The 25,832-nt window shown below is 55.8% G+C and overlaps 1 protein-coding gene across 1 annotated transcript in view; it reads left to right on the top strand.

The window, feature by feature from the left end:
• LOC119097527 (cadherin-related tumor suppressor) overlaps positions 1-25,832 on the top strand; it is a 53,842-nt gene that overhangs the window by 23,667 nt on the left and 4,343 nt on the right. Inside the window, exons 8-20 of the mRNA XM_037220560.1 lie at positions 3,096-3,197; positions 3,662-3,787; positions 4,145-4,235; positions 5,046-5,155; positions 5,804-5,980; positions 6,217-6,354; positions 6,738-6,925; positions 8,165-8,279; positions 15,483-15,634; positions 16,004-16,179; positions 16,859-16,971; positions 17,017-17,136; positions 17,429-17,527. Of these exons, the coding sequence (XP_037076455.1) occupies positions 3,096-3,197; positions 3,662-3,787; positions 4,145-4,235; positions 5,046-5,155; positions 5,804-5,980; positions 6,217-6,354; positions 6,738-6,925; positions 8,165-8,279; positions 15,483-15,634; positions 16,004-16,179; positions 16,859-16,971; positions 17,017-17,136; positions 17,429-17,527 (1,707 nt within the window). The remainder of the gene's footprint in view (positions 1-3,095; positions 3,198-3,661; positions 3,788-4,144; positions 4,236-5,045; positions 5,156-5,803; positions 5,981-6,216; positions 6,355-6,737; positions 6,926-8,164; positions 8,280-15,482; positions 15,635-16,003; positions 16,180-16,858; positions 16,972-17,016; positions 17,137-17,428; positions 17,528-25,832) is intronic.

Raw genomic sequence — 25,832 nt, 5'->3', positions numbered from 1 at the left:
GAATCTGACGCGGTTTTCATTCAGAATTGCTTTGTGTCCGATAAACATGGTAAAGAAGCAGACAACTGTGAAAACTCTTCAAACTCGGGTCGAAACTAGGCTCAGCTCTCGACAACGGGAATGTCGTGGCGTTTGATGCAGGCATACCGTGGCAGCGGCAGGAGAACGGCACGTGGCGTTTGCAGCAGCGACAGGAGAGCAGCACGATTTTACCCAGGAAAGAGTGCGATCGCAGTGACGATACATAGGCGTGACCCCGTGCAACAGGTCAAGCGCGCTCAGGTGCACCCGGAAGGTACCCGACTTTGGCATTGTTTTATTAACGCCGGATGCTGATAACCAGAACAGGTGAATATTTGAAACGAGCCGCATGGTGTGAGCAATGTAAATGTTGTTTACTGACCGCCTAACCAGATCGGAACTGCCAGATCGGTACGGTAGCCAGAGATCGATTGCACAGCCGCCGTTTCCGCAATTTCAAACTTGGTTGTGGAAAGGCTCGGATCGTGGAAATAACGATCGTTACCACGTTTATTTTCATGATCTACTGCATTTTACCGATTACCTTTGACCATTGCACCAACAAAATGGTGGGTTTTGTGAAAAAACTCTTTTACTAGGAACGAAAACGTGAAATAACGCAGCCTCACCGATCCCGGCTGTATAAGGGGGCAGGCATACCGCAAGTCAATACTACGCAACTCGGTTTGTGAATATGCTTGGATGCTGAGTGCGTACATCCGTCGCCTGTCTCTCCTGGGAGATTCCATGATCAAGAACCAACGTGATTATTCTAACTGGTGAGCTGTCCATCTTTGACATCACACCATCCCACGCCAAGTAATACATCTGGTCACAGCTGTCCCTTGAGTGATGGGCCAGTAACACTGGCATGCGTGTTTTTACGCCAGTCGAATAAGCCAGCACAATGGACATACTGCTGTTGTGTACAAGCGAGCAGCGAACATCCGCGCTTCAGTGCAATATCACTTTGCCAGCTTCCTGTGGACGGTGTTTTGTGAAAGTGCATGAGTAATCTGGCCAGGTTTGTTTTATCGAGATGTCAACACTTGTCTGGCTACTGAGTTTAAAGGATAAGTGGGTGTCGTTGAAATTGATGAACCGGATGCACGCATCCACGTGAGACATGTGACGTTTGATCAAATCAACCTTGAGTGGCCTATTTCGGTTTGTCGCCGCGGCCATAGTTATTCGATGTTATCGATGCGTCTGCTGCCGAGATTTCTGGGGCCGCAGCAGCCAGGCGCTTGAGGAGGTGCCAAGGACAGTGCTGGGCTGTGTGACCGCCGACTTTGCTGCCGACGTTTGCGGACCCGCTGCAGCCAGACGTGCGGGCGGCCGCGTCCGCCCTGCTCCAGCCGGCTCCGCTCGGTCGGCGGCCTGAGACCAGCCGCCGGCCTGCCAATGGGTGGCGCTGGTGTCTGTCGCGGCCGCTCAGCCGCCGCCGCGCTCGTCATCCGCTGAGTCGGCGGTGTGCTGGTGCGGCTGGGTGGCAATGTCACCCTTACGTGCCGGCCTGCCGCACTGTGGCCCAGTCCCTCCCCTGAGGCTCCTGCCACAGTCGTGTGGTCAGGGGCTGCGGCCGCCCGCGGCCTGCCACACTGTGGCCGAGTCCCTCCCCTGAGGCTCCAGCGGCAGTCGTATGATCAGGGGCTGCGTCCGCCCGCGGCCTGCCACACTGTGGCCCAGTCCCTCCCCTGAGGCTCCTGCGACAGACGTGCGGTCAGGGGTTGCGGCCGCCCGCGGCCTGCCACACTGTGGTCCAGTCCCTCCCCTGAGGCTCCTGCGACAGTCGTGTGGTCAGGGCTGCGGCCGCCCGCGGCCTGCCACACTGTGGCCCAGTCCCTCCCCTGAGGCTCCTGCGACAGTCGTATGATCAGGGGCTGCGGCCGCCCGCGGCCTGCCACACTGTGGCCCAGTCCCTCCCCTGAGGCTCCTGCGACAGTCGTATGATCAGGGGCTGCGGCCGCCCGCGGCCTGCCACACTGTGGCCCAGTCCCTCCCCTGAGGCTCCTGCGACAGTCGTATGATCAGGGCTGCGGCCGCCCGTATCGGTTACCGCGGGGCATGACCCTGCTGAGCACGGCCGGGACGCCCCGGCGTGGCGTACGATTCGGGAATGAGGATCGGGTGATGGGGTCCTGCTCCACATACTACGGATCACATCGTTTGCGTTAGACGGTACACACCTGACGCACCGGCGCAAGTGCACCGTACAACTCGCCCTTTCCGTCCTGAGCACTTCAAACTAAAGCGGAGGCCGTGTTTGCGGCCTGCAGCATTTTCAAATAAGACATGACCCATCCCCCGTATGCCCTGATCGACAGAGCTCCGCTCTGTTGGTGGTGACGACTGCCGTGGGTAACGACCGGCTGTGCGTGGGTGGGGTCACCCCTGACGACTGCCCCGTGCCTGGCGGGACCGAGCGCCCCGCCATAGATCATCATTTAGGACGGCAGTCCGACCACGCAGTACCGAGCGCCTGGCGGGGTAAACGGCGCACTGCGGCGTCTTGTCGGCGCTGGTCCTCGCGCCGAGGGAGGCGCTGTCGGGGACAATCTGTCACTGCGGTAGATGCGTCTGAGACCGCGTATCGTGACCGGGGGAGTGTCCGAGGGGTGCGGGGAGGGGCGGGGGCGGGGTGACACCGACGGAGTTGCAAACATGCATCTGTGACTCAAGGTCAGCCCCATTGTGGGACTCTCGTGCTAGGGTGGACTTCCAAGGGCATAACGGTAATATGCCGGTGTTTGGGACGGTAAGACGCCTGTCGTTTGTTTATGACGCGGTGTGTTGCTGACGAAGGACGCTTCCGGGCGCGAACTGCCACAGCTGTGTGATGCCTGAGCTAGTGAATGCTAGCGAAATTGAATTAGAATATCCCGGCAAATCCACTCTAACGAGTGGCTGCCGTTGAACGTTGTTAGCGCTGACAACAGCTGCACCGGTAGCTGAAAATAAGCAGATAATGGATGGAAAACCCGGCAACAACCAGCCACGGCGGCCGTAACAACCGCGGAGCGGCTGCGCGCCTGACTCGCGTCTTATATGCGTGCGCCTGCTTCCCTGCGCAGGAGTACATCGACTTCGCCAACGGTCTGGACGGCACGCTGCGGCTGAAGCAGCAGTTGGACTTCGAGAAGGTGCAGCAGTTCCGGCTCACGCTGCGTGCCGAGGTAAGGGCGAGCAGGAGACCTCGTCCGGCGCTGCAGGCTTGGGGTGGCGGTGCTGCGTGGGGTGTCTGGGCCAGGTCTGGCATTGGGCTGGCGACTCGCAGTGTTCACGGTTCACCTAGTTCACCACCAGTGTCGGCGGTTGCACTTTCGTGGACGGCGATCAGCGTTTTAGAACTGTGTTGTTGTGAACCCGATGCAATGAAGTGCTACTGCGCTGTAATTATAGCGTGAAGGGCCTTGTTTCTTGTGGAACATGGAAACCCTCTTCGGTGCCATGCGACTTGCTGAATTCCTCAGTCCAGATAGGTGAAATTCCGGCATCTTAATTCCTCATATGTCTGTCAAGTCGGGCTAACGACGTTGCCGAGCCAACGGTCCTTTACGAACATTCCAAACTAAAACCCGAATCCCTTTTCCTGGTGGCCTCTGTTGGGGCTAACTGCGAGCTGACCGTGCCACTGCAGGACCAGGGTGACCCCGTCAAGTCGACCGAGGCCGTGCTGACCGTCAATGTCATCGACGCGGACGACCAGAACCCACGCTTTTACGACGACCGCTACGTCACGACACTGCCTCGGCGACCAGTCCAGGTTAGGGCGGGCGCGCCGCCGCGATGCCGGAAGTCGTCGGGCGCCGCCAGGTGGTGCTGCAAGCTGGAGGACGCTCCCTCAAATGCCGAGGGCCAGGTTGTCGGCCAGGTGCTTGATCTTCTGTGTTTCAAAGGGCGGGATTACGGGAAGATCAGACAGCCCTAATGTTATCCATCTCATCCAAGACGGTTTGGCAGGATATGCGGCCGTTTAGTCACACGGAGTTAGCCTTCCGCACCCCGGAAATTATCATTTATCCGCCGCAATGTCGTGTATTATGTGCTCATGACTGGAGCCAGCTTGTCAGGCCACTGCACCCGTTTAAAGGCCTGATTAACGTGTCTGCCTGTGGTCTAGGGCAACACCCTCACCATACGGCCCCGGCGAGTGCGAGCGTTTGACCAGGACATCGGCATCAACGCTCCTGTCGCCTATACGTTCACCGCAGGTCAGAGAGGGTCACGCTGCGGGTGCTGGAAGATATTCCGACAACCAATCACGACACTGTCATCGTGCTGCGTGCAGCCACCCCGCAACCCCACTTATAATAGTGGCGAACCAGGGCCTCTTTTAAGAAATTAAATTATGTGGAGGGAGAGGGGAGGATCCAAAGGAACTGACCAGTCCCAGATATGAATTCACCTAATCCACCCCGAAAATCGTTTGTCCTCAGATGTAAGCCTTTTTTTGTCAGATAAAAAATGGTCAAAGAGATGAGCAGATTGGCTGCGATATATCACGGAGCTAAAGCGAGGCCAGATCAGGATTAGAACGGGTGTAAATGGGAGTGGGAAATCAGAGCAGCGGGATAGGGATTTGGCCGAGTGCGGGCCCTCCCCCATAGTTAACGTGTTGAAGGCCCTGTTGTAACGGAAACCACCCCGCTGCGCTATGCGTTTGAGCTGCATCCGTGCAGAATTACTAATACAACCAAGCTAAGCTCATTAGCATTTGTCGGATTATTTTTCCACCATCTGGACATCATCCCCATTATCCCAGCGGACCTGAGTGCTTGTCAAAGGGCTTTGTGTCGCGACCGATCCACACGCTCAGCTGACTTTAACGTCTGCTGGTTTCCTCTACCATGCTGCGTTCTATGTCCGCGGTCCCGATCCTGGACGTTGCCATGGTAACCCGCAGCCGCGCCAGATCTCCGCTGTGTCTGGTCGCGTCACCGTGGTGACTGCGGGGGCGTTATACGGCCCGGACCGCGCAGTCCGGTGTCCCTGACGCTGACGTCACAATCCCGTGCCGGCAGACGGCGCCGACTCGCGCTATTTCGCCATCGATCCAGAGACGGGAGACATCACGATCGCCGAGACGATTCCGGACTCGGAGCTGCTGCAGCCGATCACACTGGTCGTCAAGGTAACCGTGTGCGGTTCGCTTAACCGGCGGAGACAACGACTTAGCCGCGAAAATCGATTCACACCGGGTTTGATAAAGAGTCGCTTCACACCGGGTTTGATATAGGGTAGATTCACACCGGGTTTGATATAGGGCCGATTCACACCGGGTTTGATATAGGGCCGTTTCACGTAAAAAGGGGCTCGCTTGGCTCCATCTCAAGCTAACGCCTTGTTCAATGTTACGGGAGCTTCACGAGGCGAATATCCCCACCGAGATGCCTATGGGCGTTCAGACTTGCTCACCCAGCGGAAATGCATGGCCCTGCTGTCCAACAGGGTGTAGCCATGGGTGGGTCTGCGTGCTTTTCAAGCCAGCTGGCGCAGATGATGATTATTTGGACTTAAGCGCACACCGAACACCCTGGTCACATGGCGCTCATTTCAAGCCAGCTCCTTTGGTCTGCATGGACCGCAGCTATGGAAATGAGGAGAGATGTAAACAGCTGACAACACGGTAGTACAGCGGCCACCCCACGCCAGCAGCGCCCTGCCTGCTCGCGCGCCGCCACTGTCACGGCCCTGATCAGAGAGTCCTGTGACCACTGCCAGCCCCCTGCAGTCCTGTTCGGAGCGCGCTGTGGTCGCTGACGCTGTGGCGCGGCGGCAGGCGACGCAGCAGGACAACGGTGACCGGTACGCGCTGACGACGCTGACGGTGCGCCGCGAGGGCGTGTTCACGGACGAGCTGCAGTTCGTGCAGGGCAACTACGTGGCCAGCGTGCTGGAGAACCGGCCGGTCAACTCTGTCATCCTCACCGTCATCACCAACCGGCCGGGCGACAGCGTGAGTGCTGACGTCGCCGAAAGGGAGATGGCGGGGGTTTGCCTTTTGCTAGCAGGTGGCGCACTCGCCCTTTTGACGCCCGTGTCACCGGCTGATGGCGTTTTCGGCTGGGATGCTCGTTGCAAAAATGCGAAGTGTTTTAAGCTTTGGAACTCCATAGTGAGATCTGTACTGGTCATTGATCATACACGTATGATCTGGCGGGCTGTTGTTAACGTCGTCAACTTCGGCTGCAGCGAGTTCGTTTCTTCCTGCCTGATGAACCGAGCCAGTTCACCATCATGAGAAATGGAGACTTAGCCCTGGTCGATTCGTTGGATTACGAGACGCAAGACAGACTCAACTTCTCCGTCGTGGCAACAGATGGCAGGCAGGTCAGTGCGCCTTTCTTCCGATCTCTTGTCCATGGACAACGCATGGGGACCGAGCGGCAATGTCGTTTGCTCGGCGTGCATTTCATCTTATAGCACCAATCTGAAGACATTGATGTTCCTTCTTTAGACAATGAACCGTTTGTTCAACAGCCTCGATTGTCGTTTCCTGGGCAAGTGCTCAGGACGTATGCGCAGAGATGCTCCGGCGACCTTATGAACGTCCGCGGCTCCCAGTCACCATCGCGTGACTTGGACTGCCCGGACTGCAGCCGGCACAAGACGCAGAGTAGCCGTCTGTGCCCGGTCGTCCTGCCGTCCCGTGTCGCCCGCCGCCCCGTGTTGTTTGCCATGCCGCTGTGACCCCTCTCCGCCGCCGTCACCAGAACGACACGGCGATGGTGACCATCATCGTGCTGAACGTAAACGACTGGGACCCGCGCTTCCGCCATCCGAGCTTCGACTTCGTGGCGTCGCCGAGCTCGCGTCCCAGTGACGTGGTGGGCCGACTGACGGTTTACGACGGCGACCGCGGCGATCGCGTCTCGCTCGGGCTGATGGGGCAGGACGCCAGGTGAAGGACGGGACGGGACGGGACGGGACGGGACGGGACGGGACGGGACGGGACGGGACGGGACGGGACGGGACGGGACGGGACGTGGGACGGGACGGCTGTTCTGATACATCTTGGCTTCGCTCGCTAAAAGCCGTGAACCGTCTTCAAGGAAGCACCGGTTGGGGCAACTCATCACATGCACTGGCGTCCACGGGCTTCGGTCGCGCCCATTTCATCTGTATTTGTTGTTCGTTATATGACGGTGCAGTGCGGTCTTATTCAAGACGTCGGACTCACAGCCAGCCACCAGAGCACGGCGCGGCTTCTGTTCACGGCCGTGTTTCTTGCACGTGGCATCTCACGCGGAGAGCAGCGGCCATCCCAGTCCGCCCCGGTCAGGCGGTGACCCGGCCCGGGTCCCCGTCAACACCACCCGGTCAGAGGGGACTGAGGTGCGCGGGCCGCAGCTCGCGCCAGGCCCGGTGATGCTGCCTTAACCTCAGACGGGCTCAGCCCTGCCGCAGGGGGTCAGCCCACGGCGTCAGGTTGGAGTCTCCTATTCAGCTGGAAAGGGTTCTAGCCCCACCCACCCCAAGTAACACTGAGAAGAACTGTGCCCGAATGTGGGGAGAAGCCTGTTTTGGCCTACTTCGGGGCAGGTCTATCCGTTTCTATCCAGCCCCCTGCCTAGTTTGTGGAAATATACCCCTGGGTCAAGGCAATCAAGCCATACTAAATGCTGCCTTCCAGCTCTGGTGGGGTGGTAGAACGTATATTTGCCTCATTGATGGTGGCACTTGGAGGGGTGGTTCACTTACTAGGACCCCTTTCGCACTATCTTCACAACGTTTTCCACGTTCTTAATGTCCGGAAGGGGCGCATTGAGTTGAACTTGATACGGGAGGCTGATTTCGCGGTGCAGATGTCCTGGTGTACTGTTTTTATTTGTTTGTTTTCTTGTATGTACGGACTTGATTAACGTCTACGTTTGTTCTTGCGCTGGTTAGGTGAAATCATTCCGGTTTATCGATCCCATGCAGTCATTTTAACGCGCAGAGCAGTCTGTTCAGCATAAAACCTTCCTGAAACGTTCACGCTGTTCCCACCGATACAAATGTCCTGTGTTAAAGTACTGTTAAGCTTCATGAACGCAAACAAACATTGCCGACGCGCTTGTCAACCTATATTTCCTGAAGCTGTATTCTCAAACGTCACTTTCGTCTTATCGACCGGTCACGAGGGTTGATCTCTCGGCAGAGCTTTCTCCGTGTCAAAAGAGGGTGACCTCGTTATTCGCGACCTGAGCGTGCTGAACTCGTCCGTGGCGCACCTGGTGGCCGTGGCCAGAGACAGCGGGGTGCCTCCTCGACGGGTACGTACCGCAGCGGCGGCGCTCGCCGGCGCCGGCAGGGGGCGGTGCCGGCGCCGGCCCGCGCCGTAGCGTCAGCTCATAGCTGACGGGATCCATGCCGGTTAATGCTCCTACTGTGAGACGGGCTCTAGTGGCTGGCTTTCTGTACCTTTGGCTGGACGGTCACGACATGCAGACTATGTTTGGGTCTTTAGAAACGTGCACGGCATTACGCACCGAGGAAAGGATTATTAGGGCCAAGTGCGGCGTGTACTCCGAAGTTGTTGAAAGCCCGGTGCAGCGTGTGCTCCGAAGTTGTCGAGAGCCCGGCGCGGCGTGTGCTCCGAAGTTGTCGAGAGCCCAGTGCGATGTGTGCTCCGAAGTTGTCTAGCGCTTCGGCGCGGCTTCCGACCCCGTTCCGAGATTTCAGAGGTCATCGGTTCCTGCCAATATTCACTCACATCTATTCTTTCGTCGTACAATCCTGTGTGTGTAAAGGCATCACTGCAATGGGATTGAATTGCTGCCTGTACTCAAAGGTCTCGGGCCCCGAGTCATTTTGGCTCCCAGTTCCCTCGAGTGTCGTGAGACCTGGTTTACTAGATGAAGAGCCAGCCGTCCATGCTCGACGCCTGGGTGAAGGCAAGTTGGCTTCAGTATCAGCTATCCTCTCGCTTGCCTGCATATTTCATACCACGAACCTTAACTGGTCAGAAATGCCGAAAAAAACAGTTCACACGTGAGCATTCGTCACTGCATCTACGAATCGTGCACACGGTCATCCGCTTCCGGCCGTCTGGGCGGACTCTGGCACTGTTTGGACATACGCGCTGCTTATCTCGCGCGTCGCGCGTTAGTTCGCGGCCGGCAGTGGTCAGCTCCGTGAGAACGGAAGCGTCTCGTGCTGTTCCCCGAACGGCGCCGCCAGGCCAGGCGCGCCGGCTGGAGCGGCGGGTGGGACGGACACGCGCCAGCCGCCCGCGGTGCCACCGCCGGCGCCGCGGTCCGTCTGGCCGTGACGTGGCGGCCAGCTGCGCCCAACTTCCCGCCGGCAGAAGTATTCGCCGGTGGGATTTCCCTTAGTCATTTCGCTAGCTACGCGTGGGCTGCGGTCATACCTACTGGGTGGCCAGATTTGATCAGTGGACCCATCTGGCACCCATACGTTCACATCTGTCTAAGGCCTTTGGTGTGAACTGTTGAAAATGGAATACAATTTTACCTCTATATTTACACTGTTTGCTTTTAAAGTCCAAAGTGATGTAACTGGCATTAGTTCTGGTCATTTTAAAGCACACCTTGGTTAGCGCACAATATATTTCGTCAGATGGGAAAGGTATTGTTTGGAAGCGGCGTCAGCTGTTTGGCGGATTCTTTTTCCTAAAACGTTTCGGACCCGTGCTCCATCGGATTTGCTGCGAGTTTGCAGCGTGTGCGTACGCCCTTCCTAGACGATCCTTTTACTTCTTAAAGTTCCGCTAACGGCTGGCAAGCTTTGGCATGAAATGAACACCATTTCACCGCAGGTCTCCTGGTGCTGAAGGTTTGCTTCGTACGCTGGTAGCCAGATTAGGTGCAGCACTGGATTTGATTGCAGGCTGTTGTAGCTGAGTTCGACGGAACCTTGTCGGAAGTTCACCGTTGTTCAGGGCACCCCACGCCAGTCGGCCGCAGAGGTTCAGAACCTCGTCCGGCATGTAGCCCCTGGACCGGAGGGCGAGCCACATCGCATGGGGGAGCGCCTACGAACGTGGCTTTTAGCTGCGGGTAGGCGGCATGTCAAGCTTCGCTTTTCATGCTGACATGTAAGGAATAACGCATCCCCAGAACAAACTTTGCGTGGCGCCACCTGACCGTCAAGTGGGTGAAAATAAAACGCGCAGTATTGGGCGGTGTTTCCTCAGATATGCGTCCGGCATTTCATAAATGTCCTAACCGTACTCATACCTGCGATTTTCCCCAAACACCATCCCAGTCCGTTAGCCATTCCATATGGATGTCCATTGCATCCAAACCGCGGAAGCCTTCGGCCAGCGGCCCGTCTTCGACCTGCAGCTCCCTGCTCTGCGGGCAGTCGGGCCGGCGCAGGTCGACTCGCGGCACTGACCGACAGCACCGTCACGCCGCATGACTCCAGGGAGTTCATCACTCGAGGGATAACATGTGAAGCAGGTTTTCGACTCATCAGCTCAGCCCACCGGGCAGTGATGAACTGCCACTCAACCCGGCACAACACTTGGAGCCATACTTCGCGAGGGAGTCGCTCTTTAGCAGCTAAGTTATAGTCTCGGTGCAATGTGGTCTGCTAGTACATAAATGTCCTAATGCAGGGTTCCCGGGTTCGGGCCAGCCACACATAACAACTCTTTTCACGCTAGATGTAAAGACAGGACCTGCTTTGATACCCAATTCGAAATGTACAAAAGCTTGGATAACCAAGAGCCAAAGGCCATCGTTTGTCATCAGCTTTATAGTTGACCACTTACGGCTTGGGATGCCCCTGAACATGTGTGCATAGAAAGGACAGTAGGCTGCTGAGCCCTGCATGGGACATCTGGTCATGCATCTCCCTGGGCTCCCATGTTTGGAAAAGAATGTTGAGATGCGTGATAATAAAAAGTGCAGTCCACTTATCCCTGGACGTCTGGGTAATGGAAATTCCACCAGATTTGTGGCCGGAATTTTTCCGAAAAACAGCCGGAAATATTTAATTAAATCGCCTCGACCGAAAAAAAATCGTCATACAGCCGCTGACGTGCTCGCTTACTGATGCGTATCCCTTGGTGCCCTCCAAATAAGGGAAGTTATTACACTTACTAGCTATCCTTGACTTGCCACAGGCCTTGCGGGTCGTAGTCAAATTTCAATGAGAACGTGCGCTCTCGGCATCCGCATCAAACAACTGCAGTTGGAGCACCACACGCGATGGTAGGCTTCCGGGGGGCTGCGCTGGCGGCCGGCTCCGCACCGCCCCCGGGGGTCAGCCCGTGGTCAGGGCTGCCGAGGGCTGTGAAGTCCAAGGCTGGCGCCGGCTGAAGCCTATGAGGGAGGGGGTCGGCCGCGCCCGCTGGCGGAGCTGCTTCCGCCGCCGCCGGCGGACCGCCGCTGAGCTCTGAACCGATCCTGTCCCGAGTCACGACCCGCTGCCGGCTCAGACGGATGCCAGACGGTGGAATCCCATGGTGTGCGGTCCGAGCGCTCCAGACCGCGGACATCGCTGCTCCTCAGCCTGCAGGGACGCGTGGCCATGGCGCGGTGACCTCAACTCGCTGAGCTCCGCACGCCGCGGTCAAAACCTGCCGGCTGGACACCGACACGTAGGAGGCGCTCAGCAGATTATGCAAGCGGAACCGCACTGCGTGGAATTCACGCATGGTTCTGAATTTGAAACTTCACCGCGCTTGTTGCTAACGCCCTTGTCTGACACCGTCGGACAGCTGTTCAGTCCCGCGATGCCGTTTGGATACCGCAGTGCGGTGCTGCTGTTCCCTTTGAGGCTTTTTCGACATCAGGGATCGAAAGTGCTGACATTTCAAGGTTTGCGATGTGCTAAACATGGCACTCCCCCTCTTCATCCCAACAGCGATGTCATGCTCGGTAAGCGTACTTTGAAATGCTAAACCTTTGAACATAGCCGCCTGAGGATACACTACGAGGGTGCTGCAAACACTCTGAAACTACTGCCTGTCACACTTTTCACATAGCCAGTATGGGAATGAGAGGGATTAGTTTGAAGTTCACTGGTGTGGCCAAATCCAACAATCAGCCGCACCGCGTGATATCTCCCACTTCCATGACAGTATCTCAGACGCAAAACTGCTGTTGATAATATGCAGTAACGTTGGCATAAAAACTAGCGGGCGGGCCTTGACAGTATGAAACGTCATGTCATCACGACCACATGCGACGCTGGTTTTCATCACGACCACAAGTCATACCCCAATCACTGCCATCGTCTGGGAGGGAGCCAGTCGAGGAAAACCCTACCGAAGTCAGGCTTGATCCAAAAACCTCTCACCAAGATTGGCGACGTATGACCAGCCGCGTCACCGACGTGGTCCAAACAAATAAAGATATACACCCGAAACTCGCTTCTGGCGGTGGATCTCTATTATCTCTACGATACATGTTCTGAGGTTTTCATTTCAGAGAATGATGCCAAGTTAATGTTTTCTTTCCAATTTTGGTTTCAGGTCTATGTAGTAGAAACGCAATTTTGTAATCCAAAACTGCACTTCTGCTGATCTCAATTTTTTCAGTGAGTATCTCGCTTTGTGCAATGTGCAGCGTGAGAACCCGATTCAGTTTGTAATTGCTCTTCAATGCGGTGGAAATCGTCGAAAACTGTGGTGTTGAACTGTGGTGTTGAACTGTGTTGTTGAACTGCGGTGTTGAACTGTGGTGTTGAACTGCGGTGTTGAGCTGTGGTGTTGAACTGCGGTGTTGAACTGTGGTGTTGAACTGCGTTGTTGGACCGTGGTGTTCAACTGTGGTGTTGAACTGTGGTGTTGAACTGTGGTGCTGAACTACGGTGTTGAACTGCGGTGTTGAACTGTGGTGTTGAACTGTAGTGTTGAGCTGTGGTGTTGAACTGCGGTGTTGAACTGTGGTGTTAAACTGCGGTGTTGAACTGTGGTGTTGAACTGTGGTGTTGAACTATGGTGTTGAACTGTGGTGTTCAACTGTGGTGTTGAACTGCGGTGTTGAACTGTGGTGTTGAACTGTGGTGATGGACTGTAGTGTTGAACTGTGGTGTTGAACTGTGGTGTTGAACTGCGGTGTTGAACTGTAGTGTTGAACTGTGGTGTTGAACTGTGGTGTTGAACCGTGGTGTTGAACTGTAGCGTTGAACTGTGGTGTTGAACTGCGGCGTTGAACTGTGGTATTGAACTGCGGTGTTGAACTGTGGTGTTGAACTGCGGTGTTGAACTGTAGTGTTGAACTGTGGTGTTGAACTGTGGTGTTGAATTGTGGTGTTGAACTGTGGCGTTGAACTGTGGTGTTAAACCGCGGTGTTGAACTGTGGTGTTGAACTGCGGTGTTGAACTGTGGTGTTGAACTGTGGTGTTGAACTGTAGTATTGAACTGTGGTGTTGAACTGTGGTGTTGAACTGCGGTGTTGAACTGTGGTGTTGCCACGCAGTTGGTGTAAGCTGCCGATCACCTTACATCGATTTTGATCCACCTGGTTCTGGACTCAGACGCCTTCCATTCTGGAGCTGGGCTGTGGGCTGGGCGTTAAAGTAATGTGGTAGCGAATCCGTCACGTGTCACAGCCAGTGAGCCTCCGTCACAGGGGTCCAGTTTCGCGTGAGGGAGGCTGCTGAGTAGGAAAAATGACTAAGCCTTCCCCTAGCTGCACTAAGAATAAGACACTCGTCGGATATCACCCATTTTTCTTACAAAGTTAGCGAGTTAGAGTCCTCCAATTAAAAACTACACTCCTGCTCCAACATGTTGCCTTGTTCTGTCTCGGCGAGAGATGTCATCGGCATCGTTGTCGTTTTCCTGGGCGTTGATGATTGACACCAGGTTTCGGTTATATACGTGGGGTGGATGGCATAGGCTTTCAGACGTTGCTGGAGGTGTACGGCTTCGGGAGTAGAGAGTCTCTGAAATCTCCAGCCGGCAGCCGCACGGCGGGCTGCAGGCTGCGTGGAAGCACCCACGTCAGGCATGCCCGACAAAAGTAGTGTTGTTTTGGTGGTCATTGTCGGATGATAACCGCTATCGGGTCAGCCGGCTGTCGGCTGTACTCGGCTGTCGGCTCTTGGTCGAGTCTAGTCGGTAATGGTTCTTGCGAAAGCAGATGGCTAGCGAATTTGCCAGATGTGCGGGTGTTAATATTCGACCGGTTTGTTTGAATCATCCGGTAAGTCGTGGCAGAATAATAAAACTTGTTGCGTCTCGTAGAAGCTAAAACATTGCTTAAGAATCGCAAAACACGCAGACAATAACACAGAACCAGACCGAAGTGAACAAGGCATGTGCATCATGCAATTAAAAACATGTAGCATGCAGCAGAAACAGAAAATACGTTACGAGCTCATTGCTATAAAAGTATGGCTAGCTCAGTTAGCTGCGCTCAGTTGGCCGAGTTTTCGCGGTTTTAATTTGTTTTGTCCCTTTTATCGGTCAAACATTTATTTAGACCTTCCTTAAAGATGATGTAATTATGAGCTCACATTTTTAATTTTCTGAATAGAGCCAGAAGGTTGGAGGAAGTCAATATTGGGTGGGCCAACTTGGACATTGGAGGAGGGGCAGTGACACCCCTCCCCCCCAAGAGGATATAAATGGACACCCATTGCCTCAAGGCTTACAAGATGTGGTAAAGGTGAGGCAAGTTTTCCCTGATTCAAGGTGCAGGCCTCTTACCTTTGCACTGGTGCAAGAACTGGGAGACCAGAGAGGTGAGCTCCCCCCCCCCCCCTTCAGCGTGGACTGGAAAGAAGTGCTCTAAAATGGCGTGAGCTCCCCCAACTTGGGAGGATTTCCTTTAACCATGTATCTTTGCGTACAAGCACTTTGCCTGCTCAACCTGACCCAAGATCCTCACCAGCACGGCTCTGCATCGGAGAGCTACTCGTATGTAGGCAAACGCGCTGCCAAAAACCGTGTCTGAGATGGTGAAGTTCAGCCCAGCACGACAGTTGGCAACAGTTTGCGCTGGTGAAGTCCAGCCCAGCACGACAGTTGGCAACAGTCTGAGCTGGTGAAGTCCAGCCCAGCACGACAGTTGGCAGCAGTCTGAGCTGGTGAAGTCCAGCCCAGCACGACAGTTGGCAGCAGTCTGTACTTCATATAAGACGCTTGCACCACGTTTGTGCGATGTTTGCCGGCAGTCATGCTCAAATGGTTCGAAATTTTAATATACGCGCTCGGTAAGTGGATTCCCGTTCAAGTCCCCGGGTATTTGCGGCGCGCGTGTAGTGTTAAGGAACCAGCTGATGCAAATGGTTCGGCATTTCAATATACGAGCTCAGTGAGTGTGCTCCTATTCATGCCCCGCGGTATTTACGGCGCGCGTGGCGTTAAGTAGCCCCGCGCTTGCGCAAGTGACGCTACTAACCTTGCGGCGACCCCCGCGGGGCGTCACCGCTGCCGGGACTGACACCAGACGCGTCCTCTGTTTCAGTCCTCGGTGCCGGTGACCTCGCGGCGACCCCCGCGGGGGCGTCACCGCTGCCGGGACTGACACCAGACGCGTCCTCTCTGTTTCAGTCCTCGGTGCCGGTTACCGTGCGGTTTCCGCAGGAGCTTCTGGGCCCGAGCACGAGGGCCGAGAGCTCTCTCCTCTTGATGATTATCTTCGGGGTGCTCCTGGGCGTGCTGATACTGGTTATTGTGACCTTGGCCCTCTACATATGTAAATAGTAAGTACTTGAACTGGTTATCGTGATCCTGGGCCCTACGTATGTACATAGTAAGTAGCTGACTTTTTAGTAAGCGAGCATCGAACAACGTGCCATATGGGTGGTAACGAACCAGACGCAGTTCCGGTTCAGAGAGGCGCACGACCTCTGCAGAGTATCAGATTGGCAGTAGTGGTAGCAATGTTTTTGCGTCTACGTTTCACTGCCCGTCTAAGTCCGCATCCTCTTTCCGTTGCGGCCACCCGTGCTGCCGGGGGAATAACGGACCCACCTGTGTCCGTGCCCGGGGTGAGCAGCATTGCCGCCGGCAGCGGAGGTATGGCTGCGGGTCCCCCGCACCGCGCTCACCGCCGCCGTCTCTGGCCGCAGCAAAAAGGACCGGGCGCGGACAAGGCGCACCTCGCCGGCGCTGGGCGCCAAGGTGGCCAGCTACGTCAACAACTCGATCCCGCACGAGAAGCTGGAGGCCGGCAGCGGGCCGGGCTCGCCGCGCGCCTCCCACCTCGGCTCGCTGGTGGTCGATCTCGACACGCTCAACGTCGACCGTACGCCGCCGGGGAGCCGGGCGCGCGCGGCAGGTGTCGCGGTGGGGTCGGCGGGTCGGCAGCGGAGGGTGGCCATCGCCCGGCGCGGGGCTGAAGGCCCGCCTTGTATCGACGGATCTGGTCGCTGTAGCTGGCGTGATAAACGTCGCTGTTGTGCTGACCATCGCGTGCGGAGGCTGAGAGCCTGGGAACTGAGGGCTAGGGCCCGTCTCCCACCTCAGGAACACCGATATTTCGGCAATCCTTTTTCGCGGGTTGGGCAGAGATGATCTCGTGCAGGTGTACGTTTGTTCATTAAGTTGATGACTGCTGTGTCCGGGTGGCTAAAGATTAACCCGTATTTCCCGCCACATGGCGGCTAATCCCGTCGATGGACACACCTCAGAAGCATTGGTGTAATCGGTTTGTAATTCCGCGGCAGGAGGCTGATAACTTATTTTTTGTTGTTGACTGATTTTTATTTGCATCTCCCGCTTATCACTACCACTGATCAAGTAGTTATCCCCACCAGAGAGACGCAGATGCCGAGCTCATACTGCAGTCATCGGGTTCGTTGATAATCGGTTCTCCCGATCACGAGAAAGCTGATAACTGGTTCGTCCCCGTTGCCACCCCGCCGGCGCTGCCGGCTGGCGGTCAGTCCCCGGGCGAACGATGATCGCCCGCCGTCCCGCCGCAGGGTCGCTGGGCACGACAGCCACCGTCTCCCGCGGCAGCCGGCGGTTCGCGCGCGGCGCCGCCGCCAACGGCAGCCTGCGTAACCCATTGGCCAACGGCGGCGACCTGGGCTCGGCCGGCACGCTGGCGCGCCAGCCGGCGGCAGCGCGCGGCTCGCAGCGCTCGCTCCAGTCCAGCGCCAGCTCCACCTTCAAGCCGGCCGGGTCGGTCGCCGGCTGGCCCGAGGGCAGCATCCCCAAGCGCGTGAAGAAGCTCAGCTGGGAGGACGAGCAGAACAGGGTGGGTGGTGGCCGGCGCTGAGAGCGCGGCGGGTTCGCGCCATGGTCAGACGCTTGGTGTTATTTATCCGTTGCCTGTCGAGTGCCACTCATTTTCCGTATGTAGTGGCTGTGTATGATGGTAGGTGGGGAACGCAGGCTGATTATGCTTGCCGTTAGGTTTGTAAATGCTTATGCTTCCTCGCACGTCCGCATGAGCGCGCAAGTGTGCCAGCCGAGGAAAATGAGCAGTATGTGTGTGTGTGTGTGTGTGTCTGTTCTGGCGTGACCGAGCGCGGCCGTTGGCATTTCAGTCGCTCAGGTCGGTGCGCTACCCGACCGGCCACGTTAAGACTCCCCTGGAGCCGACTATCCAGGAGGGGCCGGGGCCGCAGGAGCATCACGCGGAACAGGTGCCCAGCTGGCTGCTGACGGCCGCCGCCGCGCCCGCCACTCGCGCTGGCTCCTCCGCTGGGGCGGGGCGGCCGGTCGGCGCCTCTTGAGTCTGCCGCTGTCCTCTCGGCTCTCCCACAGTCTGATCGGGGCCTGCGTTGGCCGGGGGCGGCGTCACCTGTGCTGGAGTCGGCACGTCTTGAGTCTGCCCCTCTCCGCTCTGCTCTCTCCACAGTTTGCCGTGCACCGGATCAGGCGGGGTCCGAAGCCACTGGCTGGAGCCAGCACGTCTTGAGTCTGCCCCTCTCCGCTCTATCCTCTCCACAGTCTACCGTGCACCGGTCATGCGCCTTAGCGAGGTTTGAAGCCACTGGCTGGAGCATGTGTCATGACTGTGCTGCTGCACAGACACAAGTCCTCTAACCACAATGGCTGGTTAGAGTTTTTATCTTGAGTGATGACACGACGTTGTCTCGTGCTCACAACAATAGGTATTTGCCTTCAGTAAAAATGTTTGTCAACGGAGGCTGCACAGTTACACCAGAGGGTTGTCACTAGTATCAGGGGCTTAGAAAAGCCCCTCTTAAAAGGAACGACCCAAAAATAAGTCAATAATCTAGTGACTACTTTTATTTTCAACGATTTTCAAACAAGAGTTTGAGGGGTTGGGCCGTGTAAGGACGTGATGAACAAGTTATTAACGTTGACGCGTCCGTGTTAACCACTGCGCGTCTGGGAAACCAAGGTACGAGGTTTCCCCGCAGTGCCCGCCCTTCCTGCCAGGGTGAGAGGAAGGCGACACCATATAGCCTCAGCAACTGAGTGCGCCGTAAAGCTCCAATAACGACGAAGGCGTTCTTAAATACCTGCGGATTCTGGAAAGTTTATTATCACCAGTGATACAAATTGTGTAGGCTGAGCTGGTCCAGAAGCAAGTCCCAAGCTGCTGGGGGGTGGGGGGGGGGGGGGGGGCTGAGCTTGAGTGCCGCTGCTGGAGATACGGGCCTGGGATGGCCGCTGCCGGAGTACGGCGCCAGGGTCTGTCGCTGCTGGAGTGCGACGCTCAGGTCTGCCGCTGCTTGATTGCGACGCCCAGGTCTGCCGCTGATTGAGTGCGACGCTCAGGTCTACCGTTGCTGGAGTGCGACGCTCAGGTCCGCCACTGCTGGAAGAAGAGAGCTTGGCGCATGGGCCTGCTACTGCTGCTGAAGCAGGGTGCAGCACCTGGGTTTTCCGACATCAGTCGTGGAGACGGAGAGTGCGGCGCCAGGGTCTTCTGCTGTGCGCTACCCGGGTCTACATGTCTGTCGTATGGGTCAGCCGTTGCTGGAGAAGTACAGCTTGACACCCGAGTATGCTGAATTGCTGGAGGAGAGAGCGCCACCCGAGGCTGCCGGACTGCTGCAGGAGAGAGCGTCACCCGGGGCTGCCGGACTGCTGGAGGAGAGAGTGTCACCCGGGCCTGCCGGACTGCTGGAGCAGATAGCGTCACCCGGGTCTGCCAGGCTGCTGGAGGAGAGAGCGTCACCCGGGTCTGCCAGGCTGGTGGAGGAGAGAGCGTCACCCGGGTCTGCCAGGTTGCTGGAGGAGAGAGCGTCACCCGGGTCTGCCAGGCTGGTGGAGGAGAGAGTGTCACCCGGGTCTGCCGGACTGCTGGAGGAGAGAGTGTCACCCGGGTCTGCCAGGCTGGTGGAGGAGAGAGCGTCACCCGGGTCTGTCAGGCTGCTGGAGGAGAGAGCGTCACCCGGGGTCTACCATGCTGCTGGAGGAGGGAGCGTCACCCGGGTCTGCCGGACTGCTGGAGGAGAGAGTGTCACCCGGGTCTGCCAGGCTGCTGGAGGGGAGAGCGTCACTCGGGGTCTACCATGCTGCTGGAGGAGGGAGCGTCACCCGGGGTCTGCCGCTGTGCGCCACGGTCTGCCGCTGTTGGATAAGGGAACACGGAACTCAGGTTCTCCCCCCGGATCCTAAGTCACCACCGATCACCGGACCTGCCATGCTGCTCAGATAAGTCCGAGCTTGCCACGCTTCTCGGAGGAGCCTGTTGTGTGGTCATGACTGCGCTGCTCACGGCCGCCGCCGGCCCGCGGCCTCCGCGGCCGACCAGGTGACCGCACCTAACCTGAGGCAGAGGGTGGAACAACCCGGCTGACTTGTGCGCACAGCCTGGTGGAGGAGCGTAACACTGCACGTGCAGCTTATCGCCCTCTCGCCCAAGCCACGGGCTACAGTCGGCCGTGCCGGCACATCACCGGGCGTCCGCTGATGTACGGAAGCTGGCGGCGGATGCAGATGGTAGAGCCAGACGGCAGCGGGGTTCCGGTTCGGCTACAGTCGAGTGCTGCGATGCAAGCCGGAGCTACAGTCGAGTGCTGCGATACAAGCCGGAGCTACAGTCGAGTGCTGCGATGCAAGCCGGAGCTACAATGGTCGTGATGACGCTGGATGTACGAGCCGCATACGGCATGCGGCACGATGTTGCTTCTGCTAATATCGCGAGATTTGGTCCAAGACGTCCGACGGCTGAGATCTCGGCCGTCAACGAGGCGACTCCCACTGACATGACGCTGCGGCTCGCGCAAGGTGTCAACAGATCGCTTGTTGACTTTACCTCCTGTATAGGGCCGGGAGTCACATACTTGCATTAGTTAGCAAGCCACACGCTTGCCTCAGATCTCAAGTCACATGCTTACCTCAGCTCCCAAGTCACACGCTTACCTCAGCTCTTACCTCAGCTCCCAAGTCACATGCTTACCTCAGCTCCCAAGTCACATGCTTACCTCAGCTCCCAAGTCACATGCTTACCTCAGCTCTTATCTCAGCTCCCAAGTCACACACTTGCCTCAGCTCCCAAGTCACATGCTTACCTCAACTCCCAAGTCACATACTTACCTCAGCTCCCAAGTCACATGCTTACCTCAGCTCTTATCTCAGCTCCCAAGTCACATGCTTGCCTCAGCTCCCAAGTCACACGCTTACCTCAGCTCTTACCTCAGCTCCCAAGTCACATGCTTACCTCAACTCCCAAGTCACATGCTTACCTCAGCTCCCAAGTCACATGCTTACCTCAGCTCTTATCTCAGCTCCCAAGTCACACGCTTGCCTCAGCTCCCAAGTCACACGCTTACCTCAGCTCTTACGTCAGCTCCCAAGTCACATGCTTACCTCAGCTCCCAAGTCACACGCTTACCTCAGCTCCCAAGCCACACGCTTATCTCAGCTCCCGAGTCACACGCTTACCTCAGCTCTTACCTCAGCTCCCAAGTCATACGCTTATCTCAGGACCCAAGTCACACACTTACCTCATTGAGCAATGTTGTAGCGATTTGTTCTTTTTTAAGGTTAATGCGCACCACCAACTTATCTATCCATGTCCCGTCACTTTTAAATCACGTGGTGGCACATAAGAAGATCAAAGATAAGGTATGTAGAAAAAATATGTTTAAAATAGTACCCGAAAACAACAGAAAGCTTACGCCAGCACCGGCTAGCTAGACGAGATGAGCAGGCATCAGAGGCAGCATTACTGAGCTGCTGGGCGGCATCTCAGTAGGCAGTGAAATCCAGGAATGCTGAGATGAAGATAAAGCTGCAAAAGCTAAGGCTTAAGCAACTTGAGCAGCAGTTGCGTTTTGAAAAGGATGGACAGGACCTTCAGCGAGGCAGAAAGCTCGAAGGAGTGACTGCCACAAGTGAGATCGCTCAGCCAGAAGCCAGCCTGAGAAAGGCTGAGCTGAGCTGAGCTGAGAGGCTGCAGTATGAGAAAGGCTGCAGAGGAACGAGCTGAGAAAGGCTGCAGAAGGCTCTCTGGCATGAGAGCGCCGAGACGACTTTGTCGGCGAGGAGCGAGATGCTGACGGTGACGGTGCGATACAACATCACTGGACACAGGACAGCCCGGCCATCCAAGATCAGGAGGGTATCCTGCAGCGAGCTACGAATGAGCGCTCAGGGAGACAACCAAGTGTCATCTCATTGCTCCTCGTTCACCAAGAGTACCTCACGCATTACTCTGCCGGCATCCTCCGGCGATCCCATGGAGCGGCCGAGTGGTAGGGTTTATTCAGACCTCTCGTGGATCAGCTCTCCGGTCTTCCTTGTCTGAGTCGGCGGAAGCAATCCGCCTGCAGTATGTGATCCCAAGCTGGGCGCAGCAAACCATTAGCGGCATGTCGTCTGAACTGGAGCTAGATCAGGAGGCTCTCGCAACACCGGAAAACAGATTTAGCCGAGATTATGATATGATGCACGCAAACATGGGAGCCGTGTTGATGGCTACACCCCCAGGTACACCAGTGCTGCTGGTCTGGAGAGGCTTCACGCTGTGATTAGTTGCGCCGTGGCGGTTATGAGAAACCCTTGGCTTCAAAGGGACATTGAGGGCTACGAGAACCGGGAACGGGCGGTGGAAAAATAACCCAAGGAGCTAAGACGGAAATGGGTTGAACACGTCCGGGAGATGAAGTCAACAAAGCCGAGGTTGGCTACTTTCAATCGGTGACTCGGCAAACAAATTAAATTTTGACTGAAACGCAAAATATCAGGTGCACTGCACAACTCCGAACAGCTCACCAGGAGTTCAGCGAGGATGAATGAAGCGTGTCCTGTGGGATGTGTCTGCTGTGGCGGTGACCACAGCTCGGAGCAGTGGAAATTAGCGGAGACGTCAACCGATGACCGCGTTTGTTGCCTGCTACGAGTCTGTAGTAGGTAACAAACTGTGCGTCTTTTGCCAACAAGGAGAATATCATATTCGCGACTGTGCCACTGCTAAGCCTTGTGGAAGGGAGGGCTGCGCAGTGAGACATCACGAGCTCCTTCATGACAGCAGGCGGATCATCTGGCGTTTGGCTAAATCGGTCCATTCAAATGGCGCAGATCACGTTACGTCCTCACAACTTCTCACAACCGCGGCGGCTCAACAGAATGAAGTCACCGTGCTCCCTCAAATTGTGTCTGTCAACGTGCACGGGCCTGCCGGGGAAGCCAGAGAGACACGCGCCTTGCTGGATCCTGGAGCACAGACAACACTGTGCTGCCCCAACGTATTATGTAATGAAAAATCCGTGGCGATGAACGTGCGCTTTGCCTCCAGAATGTGGAAAGTTGCGGACAAGAGCAGTGCTCGAGGACCCTCACGGAACCCATTCCCGGGTGCTTACCGACAGACCCTCACAGAATTCATTACTGGGTGCATACCGGCAGATCATTACAGAATCCATTCCCGGGTGCATACTGACAGACCATTGCGGAATCCATTACCGGGTGCATACCGACAGCCATTACAGAATCCATTCCCGGGCGCATGCTGACAGATCCTCACAGAATTCATTCCCGGGCGCATGCTGACAGATCCTCACAGAATTCATTCCCGGGTGCATACCGAACAGCCCCAACAGACGATGTTTATGAACAAAATCCGCAAGGATGATGACGCGTCGCAGCTGCCGAGGGACTGACGGGGCACAGAGTCCTTCTGGATGAGGTCTGGCGACTCTGAAGCCGAGGCTCAGGCTACCATGACGATGGCAAAAACAACAACATGCCTGGGAGGAAGATTCGAAACTGGTCTTCTCTGGAGAACAAAACTGCCTTTTTTCTAACTGCGGGACCCTGGCCATTTGTCGGCTGCCAGCTCTCGAGAGGGCTTGCTTTGGCAACCAAGTGTGGCATAGCAATAATTGTATGTATCAGTGGATGCATTGCAAATGGTTTTACACGGAGAATGAGCTTAGAGGAAATGGACAAGTGCAGCCTAAGAGAATTGAACGTTTTCATCACCACGTACAAATCAGCAAAGAAGATGAATTCGCCCTTACTTTTTACAGGAGGGTTTTGGAAATAACAGAGCCACCAGATACGTATCGAATGTTAGCGACAAGATCTGGTGCCAAGTCGAGCCCCGCCTCTGAGAGCTACTGGTGAAAACAACAGCAGCGGACCGTACCGGTTATTCGAGAGAAGCCCAAGCTGCCGTGGTGGCGGTTCGGAATCATTTCTACATGAATGCTTTTCTGGAAACCGAAAAAACTGCGAGTCATGCGGTGCGAGATAACACAGCTCCAAGGTAAAGGAGGATTTCGTGAAACGAGGTGGAAAAGCAATTCGGAGGGGTACTGGCTGCAATCCCAGAACAGGATAGAGCCAAGATAAGGTGATGGAACCAGAGTTGAGGTCATGTCAGGTCGCGTGCTAACCCTGCGCAAGCAGGTATAAATGGCGTTTTACCTGAGTCCCTGCAATGCCGACTCGAATGGCACCAATGGGTTGCTGAATGACGCTTAGCACCAAAGACAAGCTTGTAAATGTCTGAGAATAATCGGTTTCTGGCGCAATAAAACATTCCTAATCGGCCAAATACGAGACCCTTCTGACCCCTTTGACTTTCTTTAAAACTGCTGCAAGTGTGTAACATGTCAGCTAAAGAGAACAGCTTTCTGCTTTTCACGGGATGTCAAAAACTGTGACCGTTAGAGGCTACCGAATACCAGAGTTCAGCCTGAACAAACATAGTACGTGATTCTGGGTAATCAGGATAAAATGGCATGTTGAAACCGATCTAAACCACTTTTAGTCGAATGCACTCCTTAATTGCAGCAAAATATCAAGGCGAAAGAAGTGAGGTGAGCTAACCAGAGTTGCGGTTGTGTCGGGCCACGTGGTGACCTTGGCGAGCAAGTGTAAATGACGCCTTTCCAGACGGGAAATACCGTAACGAGTCAGATGCTACTAATTGCAGCATCGAATCACGCTCAGTTCGAAAGATGAAATAATAAATGGCCGAAAATAATCAGCCTCTGGCGCAATGAAACATTTCCTCCTGACTTCCCCACTGCCTCGGTGCGGGACCCCCCGATCTGAGGAATCCGGACCACTTCGATCTTCTTTAAAATCGCTACAAATGTGGAAATCTCAGATAAGCAATGCACCTCTCGGCTTTTTGCGCGGCGTAAAAGGCTGTGACCTTTAGAGGCTCTGTGACCTCGAGAGAGCACAGAAGTCATCATCGGTATTCGGTACAAGCAATTATTACACGTGATGCCGGATAATCAAGATGACCTGACATGTTGTACCGGTCTAGACACCTTTAAGTCAACTATGCGTGCCCATTGCATCAGCGTTTTTAGGTGCAAGAAGTAAGCCGACCGAGCCAAGGTAGAGGTCATGGCATGCCACTTGATGACCCTGCGCAAGCAGGTATTGATGATGCCTTTCCGGAGCGGGCATGGAATGCCGAGTCGAATGGTGCAATGTGCTTGATTGAGTGATGCCTTGTTCAAAAGACAGTTGTTTATAAACGCTTCAAAAAAATCCGTTTCTGGCTCAATAGCTTATTCGCCCTTCACATAAGCCAGCTGTGCGGCAAGCGCGCCTCCGAAGGGAGACGCAGGCTTGCGAGCGAACTGGGCAAGGTCCAGCCAACGCGGAGAACCCCGCGTGGGATCGCGCTGGACGCTGCACTGCATTCCTTCTCGTGCCGCTGAATGGGCAGCGGCAACGTGGCGGTCAAGAAGAGCCCCGCTGAGAAGAGAGCATCTGAGTCTGCTCCTGAAGACCAACGGCATCACGTGGTCTAACATTGGCATCAAGTGACCCGATATGGCTCGCATCTGGAGTCGTCCACTCACACTCCTGTGTTGATGTTGCAGTTGGCACCATTCGACCCGGTAGTACATGTTGGCCCGGAGAGGTGTCATTTATACTGGCTTACGGAAGGTTACCGCGTGGCCTGACATGACCTCATCCTGGCTCGATCAACTTACTTGTAGCACATGCGATTTGATGTAACTGGTATGTACATTCGACTAAAAGATGTTCAGATCGGCGTTAACATTCAACATGGATTTGTGCTTTCGTGTATTTGAGATATGATGCCAGATCAGTCCAAAAAGGTTAGCGTGAAAACGGCTTATGGGAACATCATCCAGCCGCGGTCTTGAGTTCGCTCTCCATCGTGTTTTCTGCGGCGTGATGTCACGGGCTGTCGCCGGCCGATGTCTTGGTACCGTCTGCAGCCTGTCTTCTGCTCGGAGTTGGCTGGTCAGTTCCGATCGGCGTCCTGCTGCGCACACGGCACGTCGTGGACGGGAAAGCGGGGGTCGTTTTGGGTCGTTCTCTGCGTTCTTAGTGAGGCTTAATATTTGTTTTGCGTATTGTTTTCTGGTTTTACCGGCAGGTGTGCGGTCCTTGGCATAGTAGAATCCCCTGACGTGGCTGACGACACCCTCACGGACACTGCGTAACCCAAATCTCCAGCGGCCGCACTAAACATCACTGTATTCTTCAGGGCATGCGTGGGTCACCCAGCAGCAGTTTATCGGACCG

This window comes from Pollicipes pollicipes, unplaced genomic scaffold, assembly GCF_011947565.3.
Source record: "Pollicipes pollicipes isolate AB1234 unplaced genomic scaffold, Ppol_2.1 Scaffold_4295;HRSCAF=5057_pilon_pilon_pilon, whole genome shotgun sequence".
Classification (NCBI taxonomy): domain Eukaryota; kingdom Metazoa; phylum Arthropoda; class Thecostraca; order Pollicipedomorpha; family Pollicipedidae; genus Pollicipes; species Pollicipes pollicipes.
This window is presented reverse-complemented; position numbering and strand designations above follow the sequence as displayed.